The sequence below is a fragment of the Biomphalaria glabrata genome, chromosome 8 (assembly GCF_947242115.1).
Source record: "Biomphalaria glabrata chromosome 8, xgBioGlab47.1, whole genome shotgun sequence".
Lineage (NCBI taxonomy): Eukaryota > Metazoa > Mollusca > Gastropoda > Planorbidae > Biomphalaria > Biomphalaria glabrata.
Window position 1 is genome coordinate 37,169,331 of NC_074718.1, and position 17,373 is coordinate 37,186,703.

General features: G+C 42.0%; 1 protein-coding gene across 2 annotated transcripts in view; it reads left to right on the forward strand.

The window, feature by feature from the left end:
• LOC106075768 (serine-rich adhesin for platelets-like) overlaps nucleotides 1-17,373 on the forward strand; it is a 72,630-nt gene that overhangs the window by 26,630 nt on the left and 28,627 nt on the right. For both annotated transcript variants that reach the window (XM_056038467.1, XM_056038468.1), the window contains exon 2: nucleotides 2,179-12,228. In XM_056038467.1, the coding sequence (XP_055894442.1) occupies nucleotides 2,796-12,228 (9,433 nt within the window). In that variant the 5' untranslated portion in view covers nucleotides 2,179-2,795. The remainder of the gene's footprint in view (nucleotides 1-2,178; nucleotides 12,229-17,373) is intronic.

Below are 17,373 nucleotides of genomic sequence, written 5' to 3' on the forward strand. Positions count from 1 at the left end.
ATGTATCTATGTATCTATCTATCTATCTATCTATCTATCTATCTATCTATCTATCTATCTATCTATCTATCTATCTATCTATCTATCTATCTATCTATCTATCTATCTATGTGTCTGTCTAATTATCTCTCTGTCTGTTTTTTTATTTTTCTCTGTCTTTGTCTCTCTCCCTATGTATATAGTGTGTGTGTGCGTGCGGGCGTGCGTGCGTTTGTAGGTGTGTATGTGTGTCTGAGAGAAGGAGAGAGAGCAAAGCATTATTTAGAGAAAATGTCTGGGCCAAACAAAATGCCTAGATATCGACATGTTCGTCTTTCTATGACTGACCTATTTGAACTTCTACAAATTCCACACATTCACAGTTCACGCCTCACAAGATAACCCAAGCAAACACAAACTGATATCACATTATCTAAATTAAAAGGAATCCGTTGAATAAGTCTGTCACAGATCTATGCATGGGATAGAGAAATGCCTTTAGATTCTGATAGAAACTAGTCTCTGTATGATATTGCTGTAGATATTTTTTTTTTACTCAGTGTTTATGTCCTAAATGACTGCACGATAAAGTCTGTTTTTAATTTCTCTTAAACGCCTACTCAACTGAAATGTTTTTCATGTTTCGTGAGGTCGACCTGGGGCGTAAACTAGAACAATCCATTGTTGATGAAACAAGTCCATCTCAAAAGTTGGATAAAGACTCATCGCTTTATTACAGTGTTATGCATTGGTCATTTAGTCCAACAAAGTGTTATGTATTGGTCATTTAGTTCAACAAAGTGTTATGTATTGGTCATTTAGTTCAACAAAGTGTTATGTATTGGTCATTTAGTTCAACAAAGTGTTATGTATTGGTCATTTAGTTCAACAAAGTGTTATGTATTGGTCATTTAGTTCAACAAAGTGTTATGCATTGGTCATTTAGTCCAACAAAGTGTTATGCATTGGTCATTTAGTCCAACAAAGTGTTATGCATTGGTCATTTAGTCCAACAAAGTGTTATGCATTGGTCACTTAGTCCAACAAAGTGTTATGCATTGGTCACTTAGTCCAACAAAGTGTTATGCATTGGTCACTTAGTCCAACAAAGTGTTATGTATTGGTCATTTAGTCCAACGAAGTGTTATGCATTGGTCATTTAGTCCAACGAAGTGTTATGCATTGGTCATTTAGTCCAACCAAGTGTTAGGCATTGGTCATTTAGTCCAATGAAGTGTTAGGCATTGGTCATTTAGTCCAACGAAGTGGAAGAGTGGGGTTGAGAATATTGACAGTATCAATGTTGACACGTAAATTAGAATTTTAATGAGTAGCAAGTTGTATTAGAATTATGAATACATAAGTGTTTTTTGGTATTTAGTGCAGTACTAGTTGCGCTGGTTCAGACACTTATCTCGCATGGGAGACGACCGCATGCCAAAAGCGACCTTCTTTGGCGAGCTTAAAGTAGGATGGCGTAACAGAGGTGCCGGCCGTAAGCGCCATAAAGATCAACTCTGGCGCCATAAAGATCAACTCTGGCGCCATTTCGCTCTCATTGATTTGGGGGAAATAGCTGGCAGCAAATGTCCTCTGAAAGAGACAGTTGGAGAGGTCTCACAAGGGCTGCGGGACAAACATTTGAGACTCAAAGAAAAGACACAATTGAAGACAGAAAGAAAACTAAAATAGACCGCAAGCGGACATCGGCATTGTCTGCACGAAATGCGATAAAATATACAGGTCGCAACTGGGTTGGCGTAGTCATGTGAAACACTGCACTCACCCCAATCGTCGGAATCATAGATGCCACCGCTATAGTTATAGTGGATTCTAGTTCAACCATTTTATTTATGAAATTTATATATAAATTATGTTTTAAAAATCCATATTGTTATTTATTAGTTGTTTTTTTTAATAGTTTTTTTTTAGCCAAAGATTATATCAACAATTAACACATTTCGTCTTTCTGCTATATTCATTATATTCAGTTCTGTGTCAAGTCTAAGTAAATCTTATAATCGCCTATTTCAGTCTCATCAATTTGTTTTAAAAGTACACACCCACACACACACACACACCGAGGCTATGTTTTAGTCATAAACTCAATTTTACATTTTAATTTTTTAAAATTAATAACTACATAAGGAACGATTTAACAAACATATTTACATATTCTTTTTATTAACTGTATTTCAGAAGCATGGACCAATCAGAACACATAAACAAATACACGTGATCACAACCATTTCGAGGTAAAAAGAAAGAAGAACGTCGGTGGAAAAAAAATAGAAGAAATCCAAGAACCTTATTAAAAATTTCGAGAGTCCTCCCCTCTCTTCTACATTATTTAAATTGAACGGAGCGCCCCCTATACGTCTACCCCACCATTCCCTCACCCCAGTGTTTCAAAGTGTATGGAAATATCACTTCTTGTTTGATTAACCTAAGATGTGAATACAAATATTGTATTTATCCCCTAGCACAGGCCACGGCAGACGTGGCTCGACTCCCGTACCTTAACTGACAGATACTGTTCACTCCAGGAGGTGGATCTTAACATACTGATATCTGCAAGAAAGATAGATAAAGGATTTATCTAGGGATTCGAAACGTATTGATCTTTGAGGATTAAACCCAGAAATGATATGTTAACTTTAAACAAGGAACATTCTAAGGATCGTGCACTAGATTTCCATACATATGTGCCTCATGATGTTTAGTTATACATTTTAAATTCTAATAATATTACTAGAGAAAATAAAGGCTTTGAGATCGATGGAGTTGGATATTTTCAACATTTATTTAGCTTGATTATGAGTCGTGCTATGGAGACAGTGCAGGTGGGGGAGAAGGATGTCATCCTGACCCATGAGCTAAAGCGAGACCTGGTTATGGAGCTGAAAAAGAGGAATTTCAACTCCACTCCTTCTGAACATCTCTGGGCAATAGACGCCGGGAGAAAGCCCAAAGAGATTTTGACTTCTAGCAGGAAGGGCGACGCTTGGAAAAGAAACAGTCTGGGGAAGCCAGAAGGAGGCTGGCCCTCTTTTCTCAAGTCGCCGTTCCTGAATGGAGAAGGAGAAAAAAAGAACAAGAATGATATACTCAACGGGAATCTAATCATCAACCGGAGGGGAGAAAGTGTCAGCAGCTCCTCAACCATCTCTCCCCCAGACAGTCCGGGGGAATTGTCTTCCTCCAACCGCCGAAGCTTTACGCTGATATCATCGTCAAGGCCTGGGTCAGGGTCAAGGTCGAGCAGGATGTCGCCACGCTTGTCTTCCTCGACCTCCTCGCTGAATCGGACGAAGATGCCGGAAACTTCGGCGCCACCTTTGATTCCACCCCCTAAGGGCTTTCTTCAAAGACAAGCGTCGTTGTCGTCGTCCACATCGTCTCTGTCTTCGGAGAAACGGTTTTCTCTACCTCAGCAGCCCTCGCAGGCAGAGTTGCCTTCTCCCCCACCGCCGCTGGAGTCTTCATTTCACTCAGACACCTCTTCCATGAGCCAGACACTTCCTCCTCCCCCTCCACAGTACGAGGACACCCCAGCAGCGGCTGACGCATCCTTCTCTTCAACATCCTCATCATCAACAGAAGTTCCTTCACCAGCGATGTCAAGATCTTCCAAGTCCAGTTCTTCAACATCCCACACCCCACACGCTCCAGCTTTTTCAACCCCACCCCCCTCCCCGCCCCCTCCTCCGCCTCCCCCAGGTCTTGACATCTCATTCTCTTCTTCCTCCACCATTCCTCCACCCTCCGCCGACTCCCCCGCAGCCTCTGATCTAGAATCTTCTTCGCATCTGCACGTTCCCCACGTGGACTCTCGAAAAAATTCCATGTCCCCTAGTGAGGTCCTCGGCATTTTCGACCTTGCCTTGGAAGGTCAAGGCCTCTCCGTGAGCACTTACACTGACACTCCCAGCGATTTCACCACAGAAACGTTTTCGCCAACTTTTAAATTTTCAAGCATCTCGGACGACCTCCTGAACAGCAACTACGAAGACCAGCCACTTGTTGATCCTTTCAGCCCTGGTGTCAATAGTGTAGCAGATAAAGAAGACGCACCAAACGAGTCGAATCATCAAATAATAAAAGACGTGTCCACGCATGTATCTCAGCTTGATCCAGTTTCGACTTCACAAAACACGGACAAAGAAACCAGCTTACTCACCGAGGCTGTCGCCGAGAGCCAAATTTTGCGAAGATACAGTTCCAGCGAGCAGCACATACCTGTGGAGATCAGCGAACTGTCACCCATCTCAAGAGAAGCGCGCAAGAAACGGCCCCAGAGTTTTATGGTCACCAAGCTGAGGCCCGACGTGAAGACGGTACGGCAGCAGATTAAACCTGGCACGGTGGAAGACTTAGCCTCGTTATTCACCAACATGAAACACCACTACATGACGTCACCAACCAAAGAAAAAGAAGAAATCAACTTCGACATTAAAGAGAAAATTAAAGAAATTAAAAGCTATGAGCAGCCCAGTGAGAGCGGTTCACAGCCAACAAGTCCTAGAGATCTGATAACGACTAATGAAGCTAGTCCCAGGAAGCAAAGCTGGCAGAGAAGCAGCTCATCTTCTAGTAATAGTGAAGATGAAACTAAGACACTTGACAAGAGAATATCTGACAGTAGTAGATCTTCTTCAGAACACAGCTTACATTTAGAGAAAAATTACGTAGAAAGAAAATTGTCTGTTAGTAGCAGATCTTCTTCAGAACATAGCTTACATTTAGAGAAAAAAGAGGAACATCTGGAAAGAAAATTATCTGTCAGAAGCAGATCATCTTCAGAGCATAGCTTACATTTAGAGAAACAAGAGGAACATCTGGAAAGAAAATTATCTGTTAGTAGCAGATGTTCTTCAGAGCATAGCTTACACTTAGAGAAAAAAGAGGAACACCTGGAAAGAAAATTATCTGTTAGTAGCAGATCATCTTCAGAGCATAGCTTACATTTAGAGAAAAAAGAGGAACACCTGGAAAGAAAATTATCTGTCAGTAGCAGATCATCTTCAGAGCATAGCTTACATTTAGAAAAAAAAGAGGAACATCTGGAAAAAAAATTATCTGTTAGTAGCAGATCATCTTCAGAGCATAGCTTACATTTAGAGAAAAAAGAGGAACACCTGGAAAGAAAATTATCTGTTAGTAGCAGATCTTCTTCAGAGCATAGCTTACATTTAGAGAAAAAAGAGGAACACCTGGAAAGAAAATTATCTGTTAGTAGCAGATCATCTTCAGAACATAGCTTACATTTAGAGAAAAAAGAGGAACACCTGGAAAGAAAATTATCTGTTAGTAGCAGATCATCTTCAGAACATAGCTTACATTTAGAGAAAAAAGAGGAACACCAGGAAAGAAAATTATCTGTTAGTAGCAGATCATCTTCAGAACATAGCTTGCATTTAGAGAAAAAAGAGGAACACGTGGAAAGAAAATTATCTGTTAGTAGCAGATCATCTTCAGAGCATAGCTTGCAGGAACATCTAGAACTTGCAAAGAAATTATCTTCAGGCAGTAGATCTTCATCAGACCAAAAACTACATGTCGGACATGCACAAGAGCCTGAGAGAAAGCTATTTTCGAGTAGCAGATCATCTTCAGAAAGTAGCTTGCATCAAAAACATACAGACGGACATTGGGAACAACAGAGAAAGTTGTTTATAAGTAGCAGTTCCACATCAGAACAAAGCCTGCACTTAGCACATAAGCAAGAACATTTAGAACAAGAACGAAAATTATCTGTCAGCAGCAGATCTTCTTCAGAGCCGAACATGCACCAAGAACAACAGTTGCATAAAGCTCTATCAACAAGCAGCAGCTCCTCATCAGAGGAAAGTCTGAAAGGTATCTCAAAGTCTGACGACTCTGTGTATACTAGCATCATGTACGCTTTTTCAGAACAGGGAATAAAATCACCGCTGCAAGCCACCAAGACACACGACTCAATGCCTCATCTCAATTCCGATCACTCGTTCCAGGAGACGGCCACAGGACTCCACGCTTACAAATCGGACAGTAATATTCTCTCTTCGTCCACGGGGCATGGTTCCAAGCTTTCCGGCGGGTTTGACTTTTTGTCAGCCAGCAGGGAAATCATGAAACAAATCACCAGCAGAGGGAGCAGCCGAAACAGTTCCTTCCGCAAGACCAACGCAACAGAGGATATCAAACCTGAGACTGATCTGGACATGAGGATCAAAGAAAGAATGGATTTGTCTCCAAAAGTTCTAAATGAAGGTATCGCGACACGTACAACAAGCGAAATCGAGTCTGGGGATACCCATGGACAGAGCCACTCACTAGATCTCCATGTCAACATAGACCCCAGACAAGATTCGCACACATCACTCATCCCTCCACCAAATCCACACGCTGTTGACACACACGACACAGGTAAGGATGTCTCCGAGGTAATCTTAGATTTACCTGTTAATCACCTGGCCTCGAAAGCTATTTTCGGTGAACAGCACGCGGGAGGAGAAGTGGGCAGACACCTAGAGTGGGACACTCATTTACATAAGAAAGAGAATGAGCAAAAGGAAGACCACGCTTATGAAATGAAAAAGGGGGCTGACATTGAGAGAAATTGGGATCAAAGCGCGAGCGAGTTCATTCAAGCGAAACCGTCTGTTTCCGATTCAGTGACGGCGCGATCGAACATTGTCCTAAACAACACACAACATATAGACCTAAGTATCAGAGAGCTACGGGACAACACGCTGTATGAAAATGAGAATGAACACAAACCTACACATTTGGACGTTGAGCGAGAAGAGACAAGTGGATTTGCTTTGAAGCCAGAAATCGCGCTATCGGATTTGTTTTCACAGCTGAAGGGGCGCAATTCTCCAAGTTCTCGATCAAGAAGCTCGTCTTCGAGCTCTTCTTCCAAGTCTTCCAAGTCTGAGACTCATGTTGACGATTCGAATGACCCTGTTGGGATTCAACTGGACATGATTGATAAACAGGGGGGATCGATTCCCTCTCACGAATCACTCCTTGATTCGCCGCACTCGGGCAAAGAAGAGGACACCATGTCTTCGGAAAGAAAGGCCGTCCACGCCGCTGAGACCACACCGGATGACGCCATCGCTCATTTTTCTTCCGTGCTCGACTTTCACGAGGACAGCAGCAGCAGCAGCAGCGATGAAAGCGAAGAGGGGAAGGAGGGCCAGCACGACACCCCCCTCGAACGAAACACGCCACATGCGGTGGAGGGGCCCTCGACACATGTCTCCAATGTTACCCCCTCTCACGAGGATGGTCTACATGAGCAAACAGGTGAGACGGGTTTGTTTGCTCACAGAGTCGTCAGTGTTGACGAGCCGCGGGGGCGGGGAGATGAAAGGGCTGGTGAGGTCACCGAGACCGAAGTGGCCAGGAACTTAAGACAAGAAGTGGCTCTATCTTCAGCCTCTAAGCCCGAACCATGGTACTTTTCATCCACCAGTTATGTATTCGAGACGAACAAGGAGCACCCAGACGAAAATAAGTTAATCGATAATCAATCAAACGACTTCTTATCTATTTTGGATGACATTCAGATCGATAAGGATTTATCTTTCAATTCACACAATCAGGAAACTAATAGTGCTGTGTTTTCAAAGGAAAATCAAATAAAATCCGATTCGAAAAGTGATAGTAAGGATAGCAGTGACAGTGTCACTAAGGATAGTAGTGACAGTGACAGTAAGGATAGTAGTGACAGTGAAAGTAAGGATAGTAGTGACAGTGACGATTCGGATATTAATCAGAAGCCAATTTCCCAGAAATATGTAGTCAATGAACACACCGTGAATGATCACGTCATTGCAGATTCACAACCGCAGCAAATATCTCTGAAGAAGGTAATTTCAAATTTCGAAGTAAGAAGCGTGGCTAGTTCTGACTCAGAGCCGAAATTGTCTCACACCACTGACCGCGAGCCATTTAATTTGAGGCAGCGAAAAAGTGATCTCGACGAGGCAATCAGGCAGCAGCATTTTCGCATTTCCGCACACGTCGGCGATCACGACAGATCGTCGCGGGATAACAGCGACGAGGCGCGCAGTGTACGTGGCAGTGTGAGCAGCTTGAAGAGTGACGCCCCTGCCAAAGAGACTGTTTTCAACAGCAGCTTCTTTAAGGAAATCCCACTAGCGACAAAGAAGCTTGATCATTCCAAACCTTCCACCCCAACATCAGTTATCGACTCAGGACCTGTCCTGTGGTCATCTCATGAGCAGGTAACATCATTTTTGAGCCAAACAGAGAAGAAAAAATCAAAGTCTTCTTCGTCATCATCTTCATCGTCTTCTAAAAACCACCCTCTGATTAAAAACGTAAAAGAGGAAGCCAAAAGGATAAGCTCGTCGTCATCGTCCACCCCCTCATCGCCTAAAAAGCAAGGACCAACACAAGGGAAAGAGCGCGAAATCCTCTCTGATCTCACGTCGCAGAACAACGTTAGCTCAGCAGATGACAAGGACCACGTGACCCCTGCTCGTGCGAGCATTTTCAGGCACAGGTCTTTAACACGCAGCAGATCATCTTCCCGATCGTCAGACAAAGACAGAACCTCTAAAGCCATCGATGAAAGCGAGCTCCTGACGAAAGACAGATTCAAAGCACTGAGACAAAGTTTTGAGAGAAAAGCCCAACAAGATCAAAACTCAGAAATCTCCACCAGCTTCCGGGTCAACAACAACACTAGTAATTCAAAAGAACACAAACCCATTATACGTGGAAACAGCTGGTCCAAAACTGAGGCCATCCGTGAGCCGGGCAACAAACTAACTGGACAGGTGAGTAACGAACCACGCCCCCAGCAAAAGCTCCTCCCTGACCTGTTCAAAGGATACACTGGAGGTAAAACAAGTTTCCCTAATTACTTCTCGGGCGACGTTGAAAATAGCCTAACTGACCCTTACCATTTAAATGCCAAGCCAGACAAACACAAACAGGATTACAACAAGAGTGAGGAAAGTGATTCAGACAGCGACACATCAGCTTCTTCAAAAGACGATTCAAAGGATAATATAAAGAGAAAATTAAGCGGACAGCGAAATAAGCAAATTCGCTACTCGTATGACTTGCAGACAGGAGAAGCCAGGCGTGAGTCGCTGTCGAAAAAGGTCAGTAATAAAAGTAACACTTCCAACAGTCAGTTTGAAGACGTTTTCTTGCAGCCCCGTGATGACGACTCGTCCTCATCCTCGGAGAGTGATACCAAACTGTCAGTGAAGAACGCCAGAAATCAAGCACAAAAACATTCTTATAAAGAAAGTTCCAGCAGCAGTTCCAGCGACGACGAAAACCCAATGACTGCCATCGTTGGGGAAGTATCCTCATTTGGGATACGCAAGAGAGTGACCACTCATGAGGAGACCACTCTTTCACAACCACAAGATGACCACTTGACCGATGGTCATTCTGAACCAAACAGCGCTGATATTTATCTTATCCAAGACGGCAAAGGAGATTACTACGCCCTGCAAGAGGTCGAGGAAAATGAAGGAAAATCGGAAGAAACAAATGTAAAGGCTCACATAATAAGCACGAATGGTATGACCAATGGCTACTCACTGGACACACACGAGTCAAACTTGACTGTAGACAGCTCGGACGTTGATGACGACAAAGCGAGGGAAGTAATAGACGCGTTTCTAGACTCACAGGCGTTTTTCTCCAAGCGTCAAGATAAATCGTTGCATACATCAAGTGCACTGAACCAAGACATCTCTCAAGCAGCGACTTACCACAACGGGGGTGACGCTGGATGGGGGCGGCACGCGAGCGAGAGAGACACAGAACGTCGCACGACGACTTGGCACGAAGCGCCATCCGAGGAAGTTTTGTCACGTCCGGGTCCCAGCACTGTTGTGCATCAGTCGGGCTTCGACGAGGGCAGACACAACAGTTCGCGCATGTCAGGGGATTACACTGCCACCAGCATTCACGCTCACGACGACGTGGGGTCGCCGAGCCAGCTGTACCAACTCAACTCGGCTTACAGCTCGCCGCACAACACATTGCAGCAGATCTCACACTTGAGTGACCAGTCCATCCCGAGTGGCTACGTCCTACTGTCACCCACCTCGGCCTCGCTTCAGCAACCGTCTCTGATGGTCAACTTCAACCAAGGTCACTATGGTGTCAGCCCTTACGCCACCACTCCGATAACAGTCACAACTACCACACAGGCTGTGGTGGGGGAGAAAGTAGATATGAAAATTGACTTCTCTCCTCCACTTCGCACGTCAGAAGAACGACCGATGGCACCCCCTGAGACCATCAGCTCACCACATTCAGAACATGACATCACGGGCACAAATTACGTCATCAGGACTGTCCCCAATAAAAGTTCACTGAAAAAAACGTCACAGTTCGACAACGACGTCCTTTACACCAAATCGGACACTCTGACCGCTGACGTCCGTCTGGGAGGTCAGAATCGTGAAATATTACTGAAACCGTACGAAGAAGCGCCTCTGACTTACAGCACAAACGAAACCTATGCACCAACCTTACTCGGCGGCACCATGTATCAGGTGAAAACACGTCCCAGCAGCCACTCTCCGTCACATGACAATTATGTGACGTCAGATAGCCACGCTCGGCCCCTTCGTGACAGTTATTACAAAAGCGACCCCATGGAAGCCTCGGACTTGTACCGAGTACGTAACTTATCCACGAGTGTCCCCGACACTCTCCACCACGTGACGGAAAACACGAGGGGACGACAGGCCAACAGAGCGCCTGGCTTTAATGACACTGACAGCTCTTACAGGATAATTGGAGGTAGCGGCCAAAAACACCACAGTCCAGACAGGTTTTTCAAAAACGCAAAGCTGTCTCTCAGAAAGGACGAGTACGCGGCACCCAGAACTCACTCATTCGATGACGATACATTGGACGAGAAAAAGTATCGAACTGTAACCAAGGTCTACGTTAACGGAGATAACACCAGGTCACGGTCGCCTAGCCCACAACACACACAATACAAAGTATCGACTCTGCAAAGTCAGGAATCGTTCAACAAAAAAGTTGCTTCGAATACGAACACGCAACAGAGTCTGTATGTTGTGAACACGAAAGCATCGAAGACACACAAGGGATCGGAATCGGATTCAGATTCTGACTCTCAATTCAAAAAGAGCCAGAAGCGTTATAGGGTGCTGGGCACATCGGACAGTGCCTTGAACTTTATAGGAAACAAAACATTTTCCACGCCGTCTCACACTGGCTACCACAACAGGAGCTTTGACGAGGCTAATATAGTGACCACAAAGACTATTCTACCTTCACGTCTGCAGAGTGTGCCACCGGTGACCAACACGCACAGGACCATCATACAGCTGGAGGTGGACCGCGATAAGAAAATCAGGGAGACTCAGAAAGTCGAGGCGGACTTCGTCGATTCCCGTTACGTTGTAAAACAGCCGAAATCCGACGACGATCCTCACTCAAAGACACTATACAAAGTGACAAACACTTCCGGTCCAGCTGAATATGCGCTTTGGAGGACGGGGAGAGCACGCAGCATGGATTCCTTGAACAATCTCCCTGGAGACGCTTCCAGGTTGAGAACCTTCGAACAGACGGACGGTAATAGGCTTTACGTGGTGAATAGCTCTGTAAGTGACCCCAGGGGCTGGTACAAGTCCACAATCGACATTAATGAGAACCACCCTGAGCAGAAGAATCACAACACCTCCCTGGAGGGCGCCTACCACCCTAGACCCGACAACTACGTCACGGAAAAGACTGTTTATTATGTCAAGGAGAAAACGCCCTCAAGCAGATCTCCTTACAGATCGTATTCTACAGAATTTGTCTCCCCTGACTCTGGGCAGGGCACTGAAGTTGCCAGCTCCGACGGCGAAAATGAATCCCGACACAAATTCGAACGCGTGGAGAGAATCTACGAGGTCAAGTCAGAGCCCGAGGTCCCTGATCATCTAAAGTCCACGGAGAGTCTAAGCAACGACCTCCGCGTTCTGAGGGGCAAGATCCTCATCCAGAATCGACTGGACGGATCCGAACACACGGACGATGACTTTGACGAGAATGCGAACTTGTTTGACACCAGCTTCCATCTGGGCAAAGACAATCCCTTGTATTCCAGTGACCCTGACCTCAGGGCTAGCCTGGAGAGGGAGGAGCAGGCGGAAATCTCACGGCAGCTCAACCACGACATCACTTTCGAAACAGTGGATAAAATTGCTCACAAATTTAAAGGCGCCTCGGGTCAGGGTGAGTACTTTAATTTTAGTCACATGTTTTTAAGTTGTTAGTTGTATTGTGCTGTCTCTATGGTGTACTTATTATCAATGCCCAACCTTCACACTGACGGAGACAATAGTTTGTTGTCTAGGACACATTTTGTAACGTGCACATATTATGTTATTTCTCTGAATCTGACAACTATTATTGTTTTTGTTTCGACATTTTACTTGCTATTTTGTTGTACGATATTATCTGAGGCGGTCTTTGTGTGTGGCAAACAGAACGACCGCCCGCCCTCACCCCCCATGCTTAAGAGGGCCCCTTGCCATGGAGATACGTTAGCCACCATCAGCCCAGGGCTAGATGTGTGAGAGTTCAAAACTATGCAGGCGCCCATGGTCTTACCTTTAAAAGCGGGGGGAGGGGGGGCGCTCCACATTTCAGAAATATAAATCGAAAACTAAAATAAAAGATGCATATTAAATACTGGGAAACACGGAAAATGAGATTAAATCTACAAGGGCTCTATTTATTTTTCGTTTCAATATGACATACTTTTATATATATTAATATAATTATGCTCATTACTATTGAAGCTTGGAGAGGGTAGGGGTCTCCACAAAAATCCTGCACAGGGCCTCAAATTACTAAATCCGGCTCTGCATCAGTCCATCATACAAATATTCGGGGTCTCTGCCACTAATTCTAAAAGTACCGCAGTAATACACCATAGAATGAATTACAGAGTGATGACTTTCATCAAAAACCTCTGAAGACCTAAACAACGACTTGCTACTCAATAGTATTAAAGCCTTTCCGGAATATCTATCAATTACAATTAAATCTCTTGGAATGATATTCGGATGAAAGGGTTATGTACCCGCATACTTTAAAGCCTTCTCTGATAACATTGTGAGTTTCTATAGAGATAAAAAGTTTACTTTTTAATTGGAATTGAAAACAACTTCTCTTGCAGTTTACAAACGATTCATCGTAAACAAACAATATTATAGGTCTGTGTATTCCAACTACACGAGTGTTTTAACATAAAGAGACATGACGTCACACATTTTTTTTCAAGATCATCAAATCCAAAAAAATGTTGCTGTGCATCTCTCGAAAACTGTGACGAGGGTAGGGGAGCGGTGTTGGAGCTGTCAGAGAAGAAGTAGATGTGGTTAATGTATGCATGGTTAAGTGACGTGAACAACTAAAGACTCATTAAATTGTACAGAGGAGAAAGTCATCCATCAAAATCCAAGTGTGTCAAGACTTTCCCTGGCCTACTTATTCAAATCTACCTTTTAACTTAAGAGCAACCCGTACTCCCCTCAAAAAAAAAAAGAAAAATTATGGAATGCCAAAAAGCAAAATATGTTGTATAAATAGTTTTAGGTAACAAGCATGTGTACAATGTAATAATCTTTGTAACAATGCACATTGTAAGTAGCTTGTGTACAATGGTCGGCTAAAATGCGTCGCCTAGTCCCTACTTCCTCGACTAAAACAGCTAATGGAATTAAATGTCCTATATTTATGTAAATAACTAACTAACTAACTAACTAACTAAATATATATTTATTTGTTTATTTATTTATTTACATAAATATAGGACATTTAATTCAAGTTTTTTTACATAATTATTTTTATTTTAACTATTTCTTTTAAAAAATATATTGTTTTTTTTTTAAAAGAAGAAAAATACTGAGAAAACAAAATAACCTGTACTCAAAGTAAAAAAAAAGGTTTCACTAACTTAGAAAAAAATAAGAGCTCACAAACTGCTGCATTGTGGGAGCTGTTGATAGAATGTTGTTCTAGCTTCCAGTGTAATCTTGTTCAATATTTACTGAGTAAGCTTACGTCCAAATCAACAACAACAACAACAACAGCAAAACAACAGCAACAGCAGCAGCAACAACAACAACAACAACAACAACATACTTGTAGCTTTTTATCAATGTATCATTTTGTACTTCTTCTTTAAGACCCTAAATGGTAGTTGTAGTTGTTTCTGTTATTGTTGCTGTCGCTTTTGTTGCAACTGTTGCCGCTGCTGTTGTTTAGATAAAAGAGAATAACTGACTTCGTCTAACTCATCACCACAAATGTACATTAGACTTTTAGGAGAGAAGAGAAAACAACAACAATGAATTATTCAACTGACATTTTAGACTTTTATAGTTTAAAATAACACCGGTAGGAAAAGATCAAAGTTTGTATCATACTATGTTACATTTTGTCACATTGCGTCAACTTGAATAATGTTTGATATTGTAACCCTTAATTCTGCCTTCAATTTGGTCTTTAAACATTTAAATAAACAATGCTATTGTTAAATATTGTATTGTTTGCCATCTGAATTTACTGTCAACCCTAACCCTAACCCTTACTGCAACAGCAACCTCGTCTGTCTTACCCCCTTCTTTCTTTATGGAGGATACAGTTCTTTTTTTTTTTTAATTTTGTTTTTCTTATATTACCTTACCAAATTCACGCTTCAAGTCATAGAGATCTGAATGTTAGCATTCCTTTAGTTTGGTCTATTGAATGTTTCTGTTTAAAGTTGGGACCAGGAGACGGCGTTGGGGGTAGGGTTGGGGGAGGAGGGGCGACTTGAAGAGCGTGTTTTTACCTCGTACAGAGCTCGTGGAGAGAGAAGCCATGTTGGATATCCACGAAACACCACAACCAAACTGGTTGAACAGCAAAGTGTTGCCAACTGTGGTTGCACAGTGCTTGGAATGTTGTTCATTCTATTTGTTTCTGAGCTAGCCAACACACACACACACACACACACACACACACATACAGCTATTATTTTAAACCCCCTACACACAAAGATCTAGATATAGACTGTATATGTCTTAACACATATACATTAACGTAACCAATGGGAACGCATATACGAGGTCTATATCATCTGTTAACCCTAACCCTAACCCATCCGTTGAAACAATATGGTCATACATGCCTAGGTTTATATCCTAACCAGCAATGGTCAATTAATTGTGACGTGCCTAGTGCGACACTGACGACTGGCTATATTTAAATTATGAAAGCATTCAACATCTAATGATTGCCATTAAAATCGTCAATTATCTTGTCAAAAATATTGACCCTAATTGACAAAAATATTGACACTAATTGACAAAAATATTGACCCTAATTGACAAAAATATTGACATAAAATATTGACACAAAATATTGACACTAATTGACAAAAATATTCCTTAGCCCCAATACGTTACCTTTGCTCTGCTAAGTACTTTAACATGACAGGATGGTTGCCTGCTCGTGTCGTATGCGCTCTGGACTGCCATCTAGATAGTCCAGGGCTCAAAACCTGCCCGCCGCCATCCTCCACCGTACCGCTGGAGGTTTGGCCTAAGGTGTAATACTCTTTCATTCTGATGGAACATCAGACTATGGAAAACATGGACTATGGCTTTACAAAAAAATGGACTATGGCTTTACAAAAAAACATGGACTATGGCTTTACAAAAAACATGGACTATGGCTTTACAAAAACATGGACTATGGCTTTACAAAAAACATGGACTAGGGCTTTACAAAAACATAGACTATGGCTTTACAAAAAACATGGACTATGGCTTTACAAAAAACATGGACTATGGCTTTACAAAAAATATGGACTATGGCTTTACAAAAACATGGACTATGGCTTTACAAAAAACATGGACTATGGCTTTACAAAAAACATGGACTATGGCTTTACAAAAAACATGGACTATGGCTTTACAAAAAAATGGGCTATGGCGTTACAAAAAATGGACTATGGCTTTACAAAAAAAGGACTATGACTTTAAAAAAACATGGACTATGGCTTTAAAAAAGCATGGACTATGGCTTTACAAAAAAAAAGGACTATGGCTTTACAAAAAACATGGACTATGGCTTAACAAAAACATGGACTATGGCTTTACAAAAAACATGGACTATGGCTTTACAAAAAACATGGACTATGGCTTTACAAAAACATGGACTATGGCTTTACAAAAACATGGACTATGGCTTTACAAAAAAAACATGGACTATGGCTTTACAAAAAACATGGACTATGGCTTTACAAAAACATGGACTATGGCTTTACAAAAAACATGGACTAGGGCTTTACAAAAAAAACATGGACTATGGCTTTACAAAAAACATGGACTATGGCTTTACAAAAAACATGGACTATGGCTTTAAAAACCAGGACTATGGCTTTACAAAAAACATGGACTATGGCTTTACAAAAAACATGGACTATGGCTTTACAAAAACATGGACTATGGCTTTACAAAAAACATGGACTATGGCTTTACAAAAAACATGGACTATGGCTTTACAAAAAACATGGACTATGGCTTTACAAAAAAAAAAAAGGACTATGGCTTTACAAAAAACATGGACTATGGCTTAACAAAAACATGGACTATGGCTTTACAAAAAACATGGACTATGGCTTTACAAAAAACATGGACTATGGCTTTACAAAAACATGGACTATGGCTTTACAAAAAAACATGGACTATGGCTTTACAAAAAAAACATGGACTATGGCTTTACAAAAAACATGGACTATGGCTTTACAAAAACATGGACTATGGCTTTACAAAAAACATGGACTATGGCTTTACAAAAGAAACATGGACTATGGCTTTACAAAAAACATGGACTATGGCTTTACAAAAACATGGACTATGGCTTTACAAAAAAAACATGGACTATGGCTTTACAAAAAACATGGACTATGGCTTTACAAAAAACATGGACTATGGCTTTAAAAAACATGGACTATGGCTTTACAAAAAACATGGACTATGGCTTTACAAAAAACATGGACTATGGCTTTACAAAAACATGGACTATGGCTTTACAAAAAACATGGACTATGGCTTTACAAAAAACATGGACTATGGCTTTACAAAAAACATGGACTATGGCTTTACAAAAACATGGACTATGGCTTTACAAAAAACATGGACTATGGCTTTACAAAAAAAACATGGACTATGGCTTTACAAAAAACATGGACTATGGCTTTACAAAAACATGGACTATGGCTTTACAAAAAACATGGACTATGGCTTTACAAAAAAAACATGGACTATGGCTTTACAAAAAACATGGACTATGGCTTTACAAAAACATGGACTATGGCTTTAC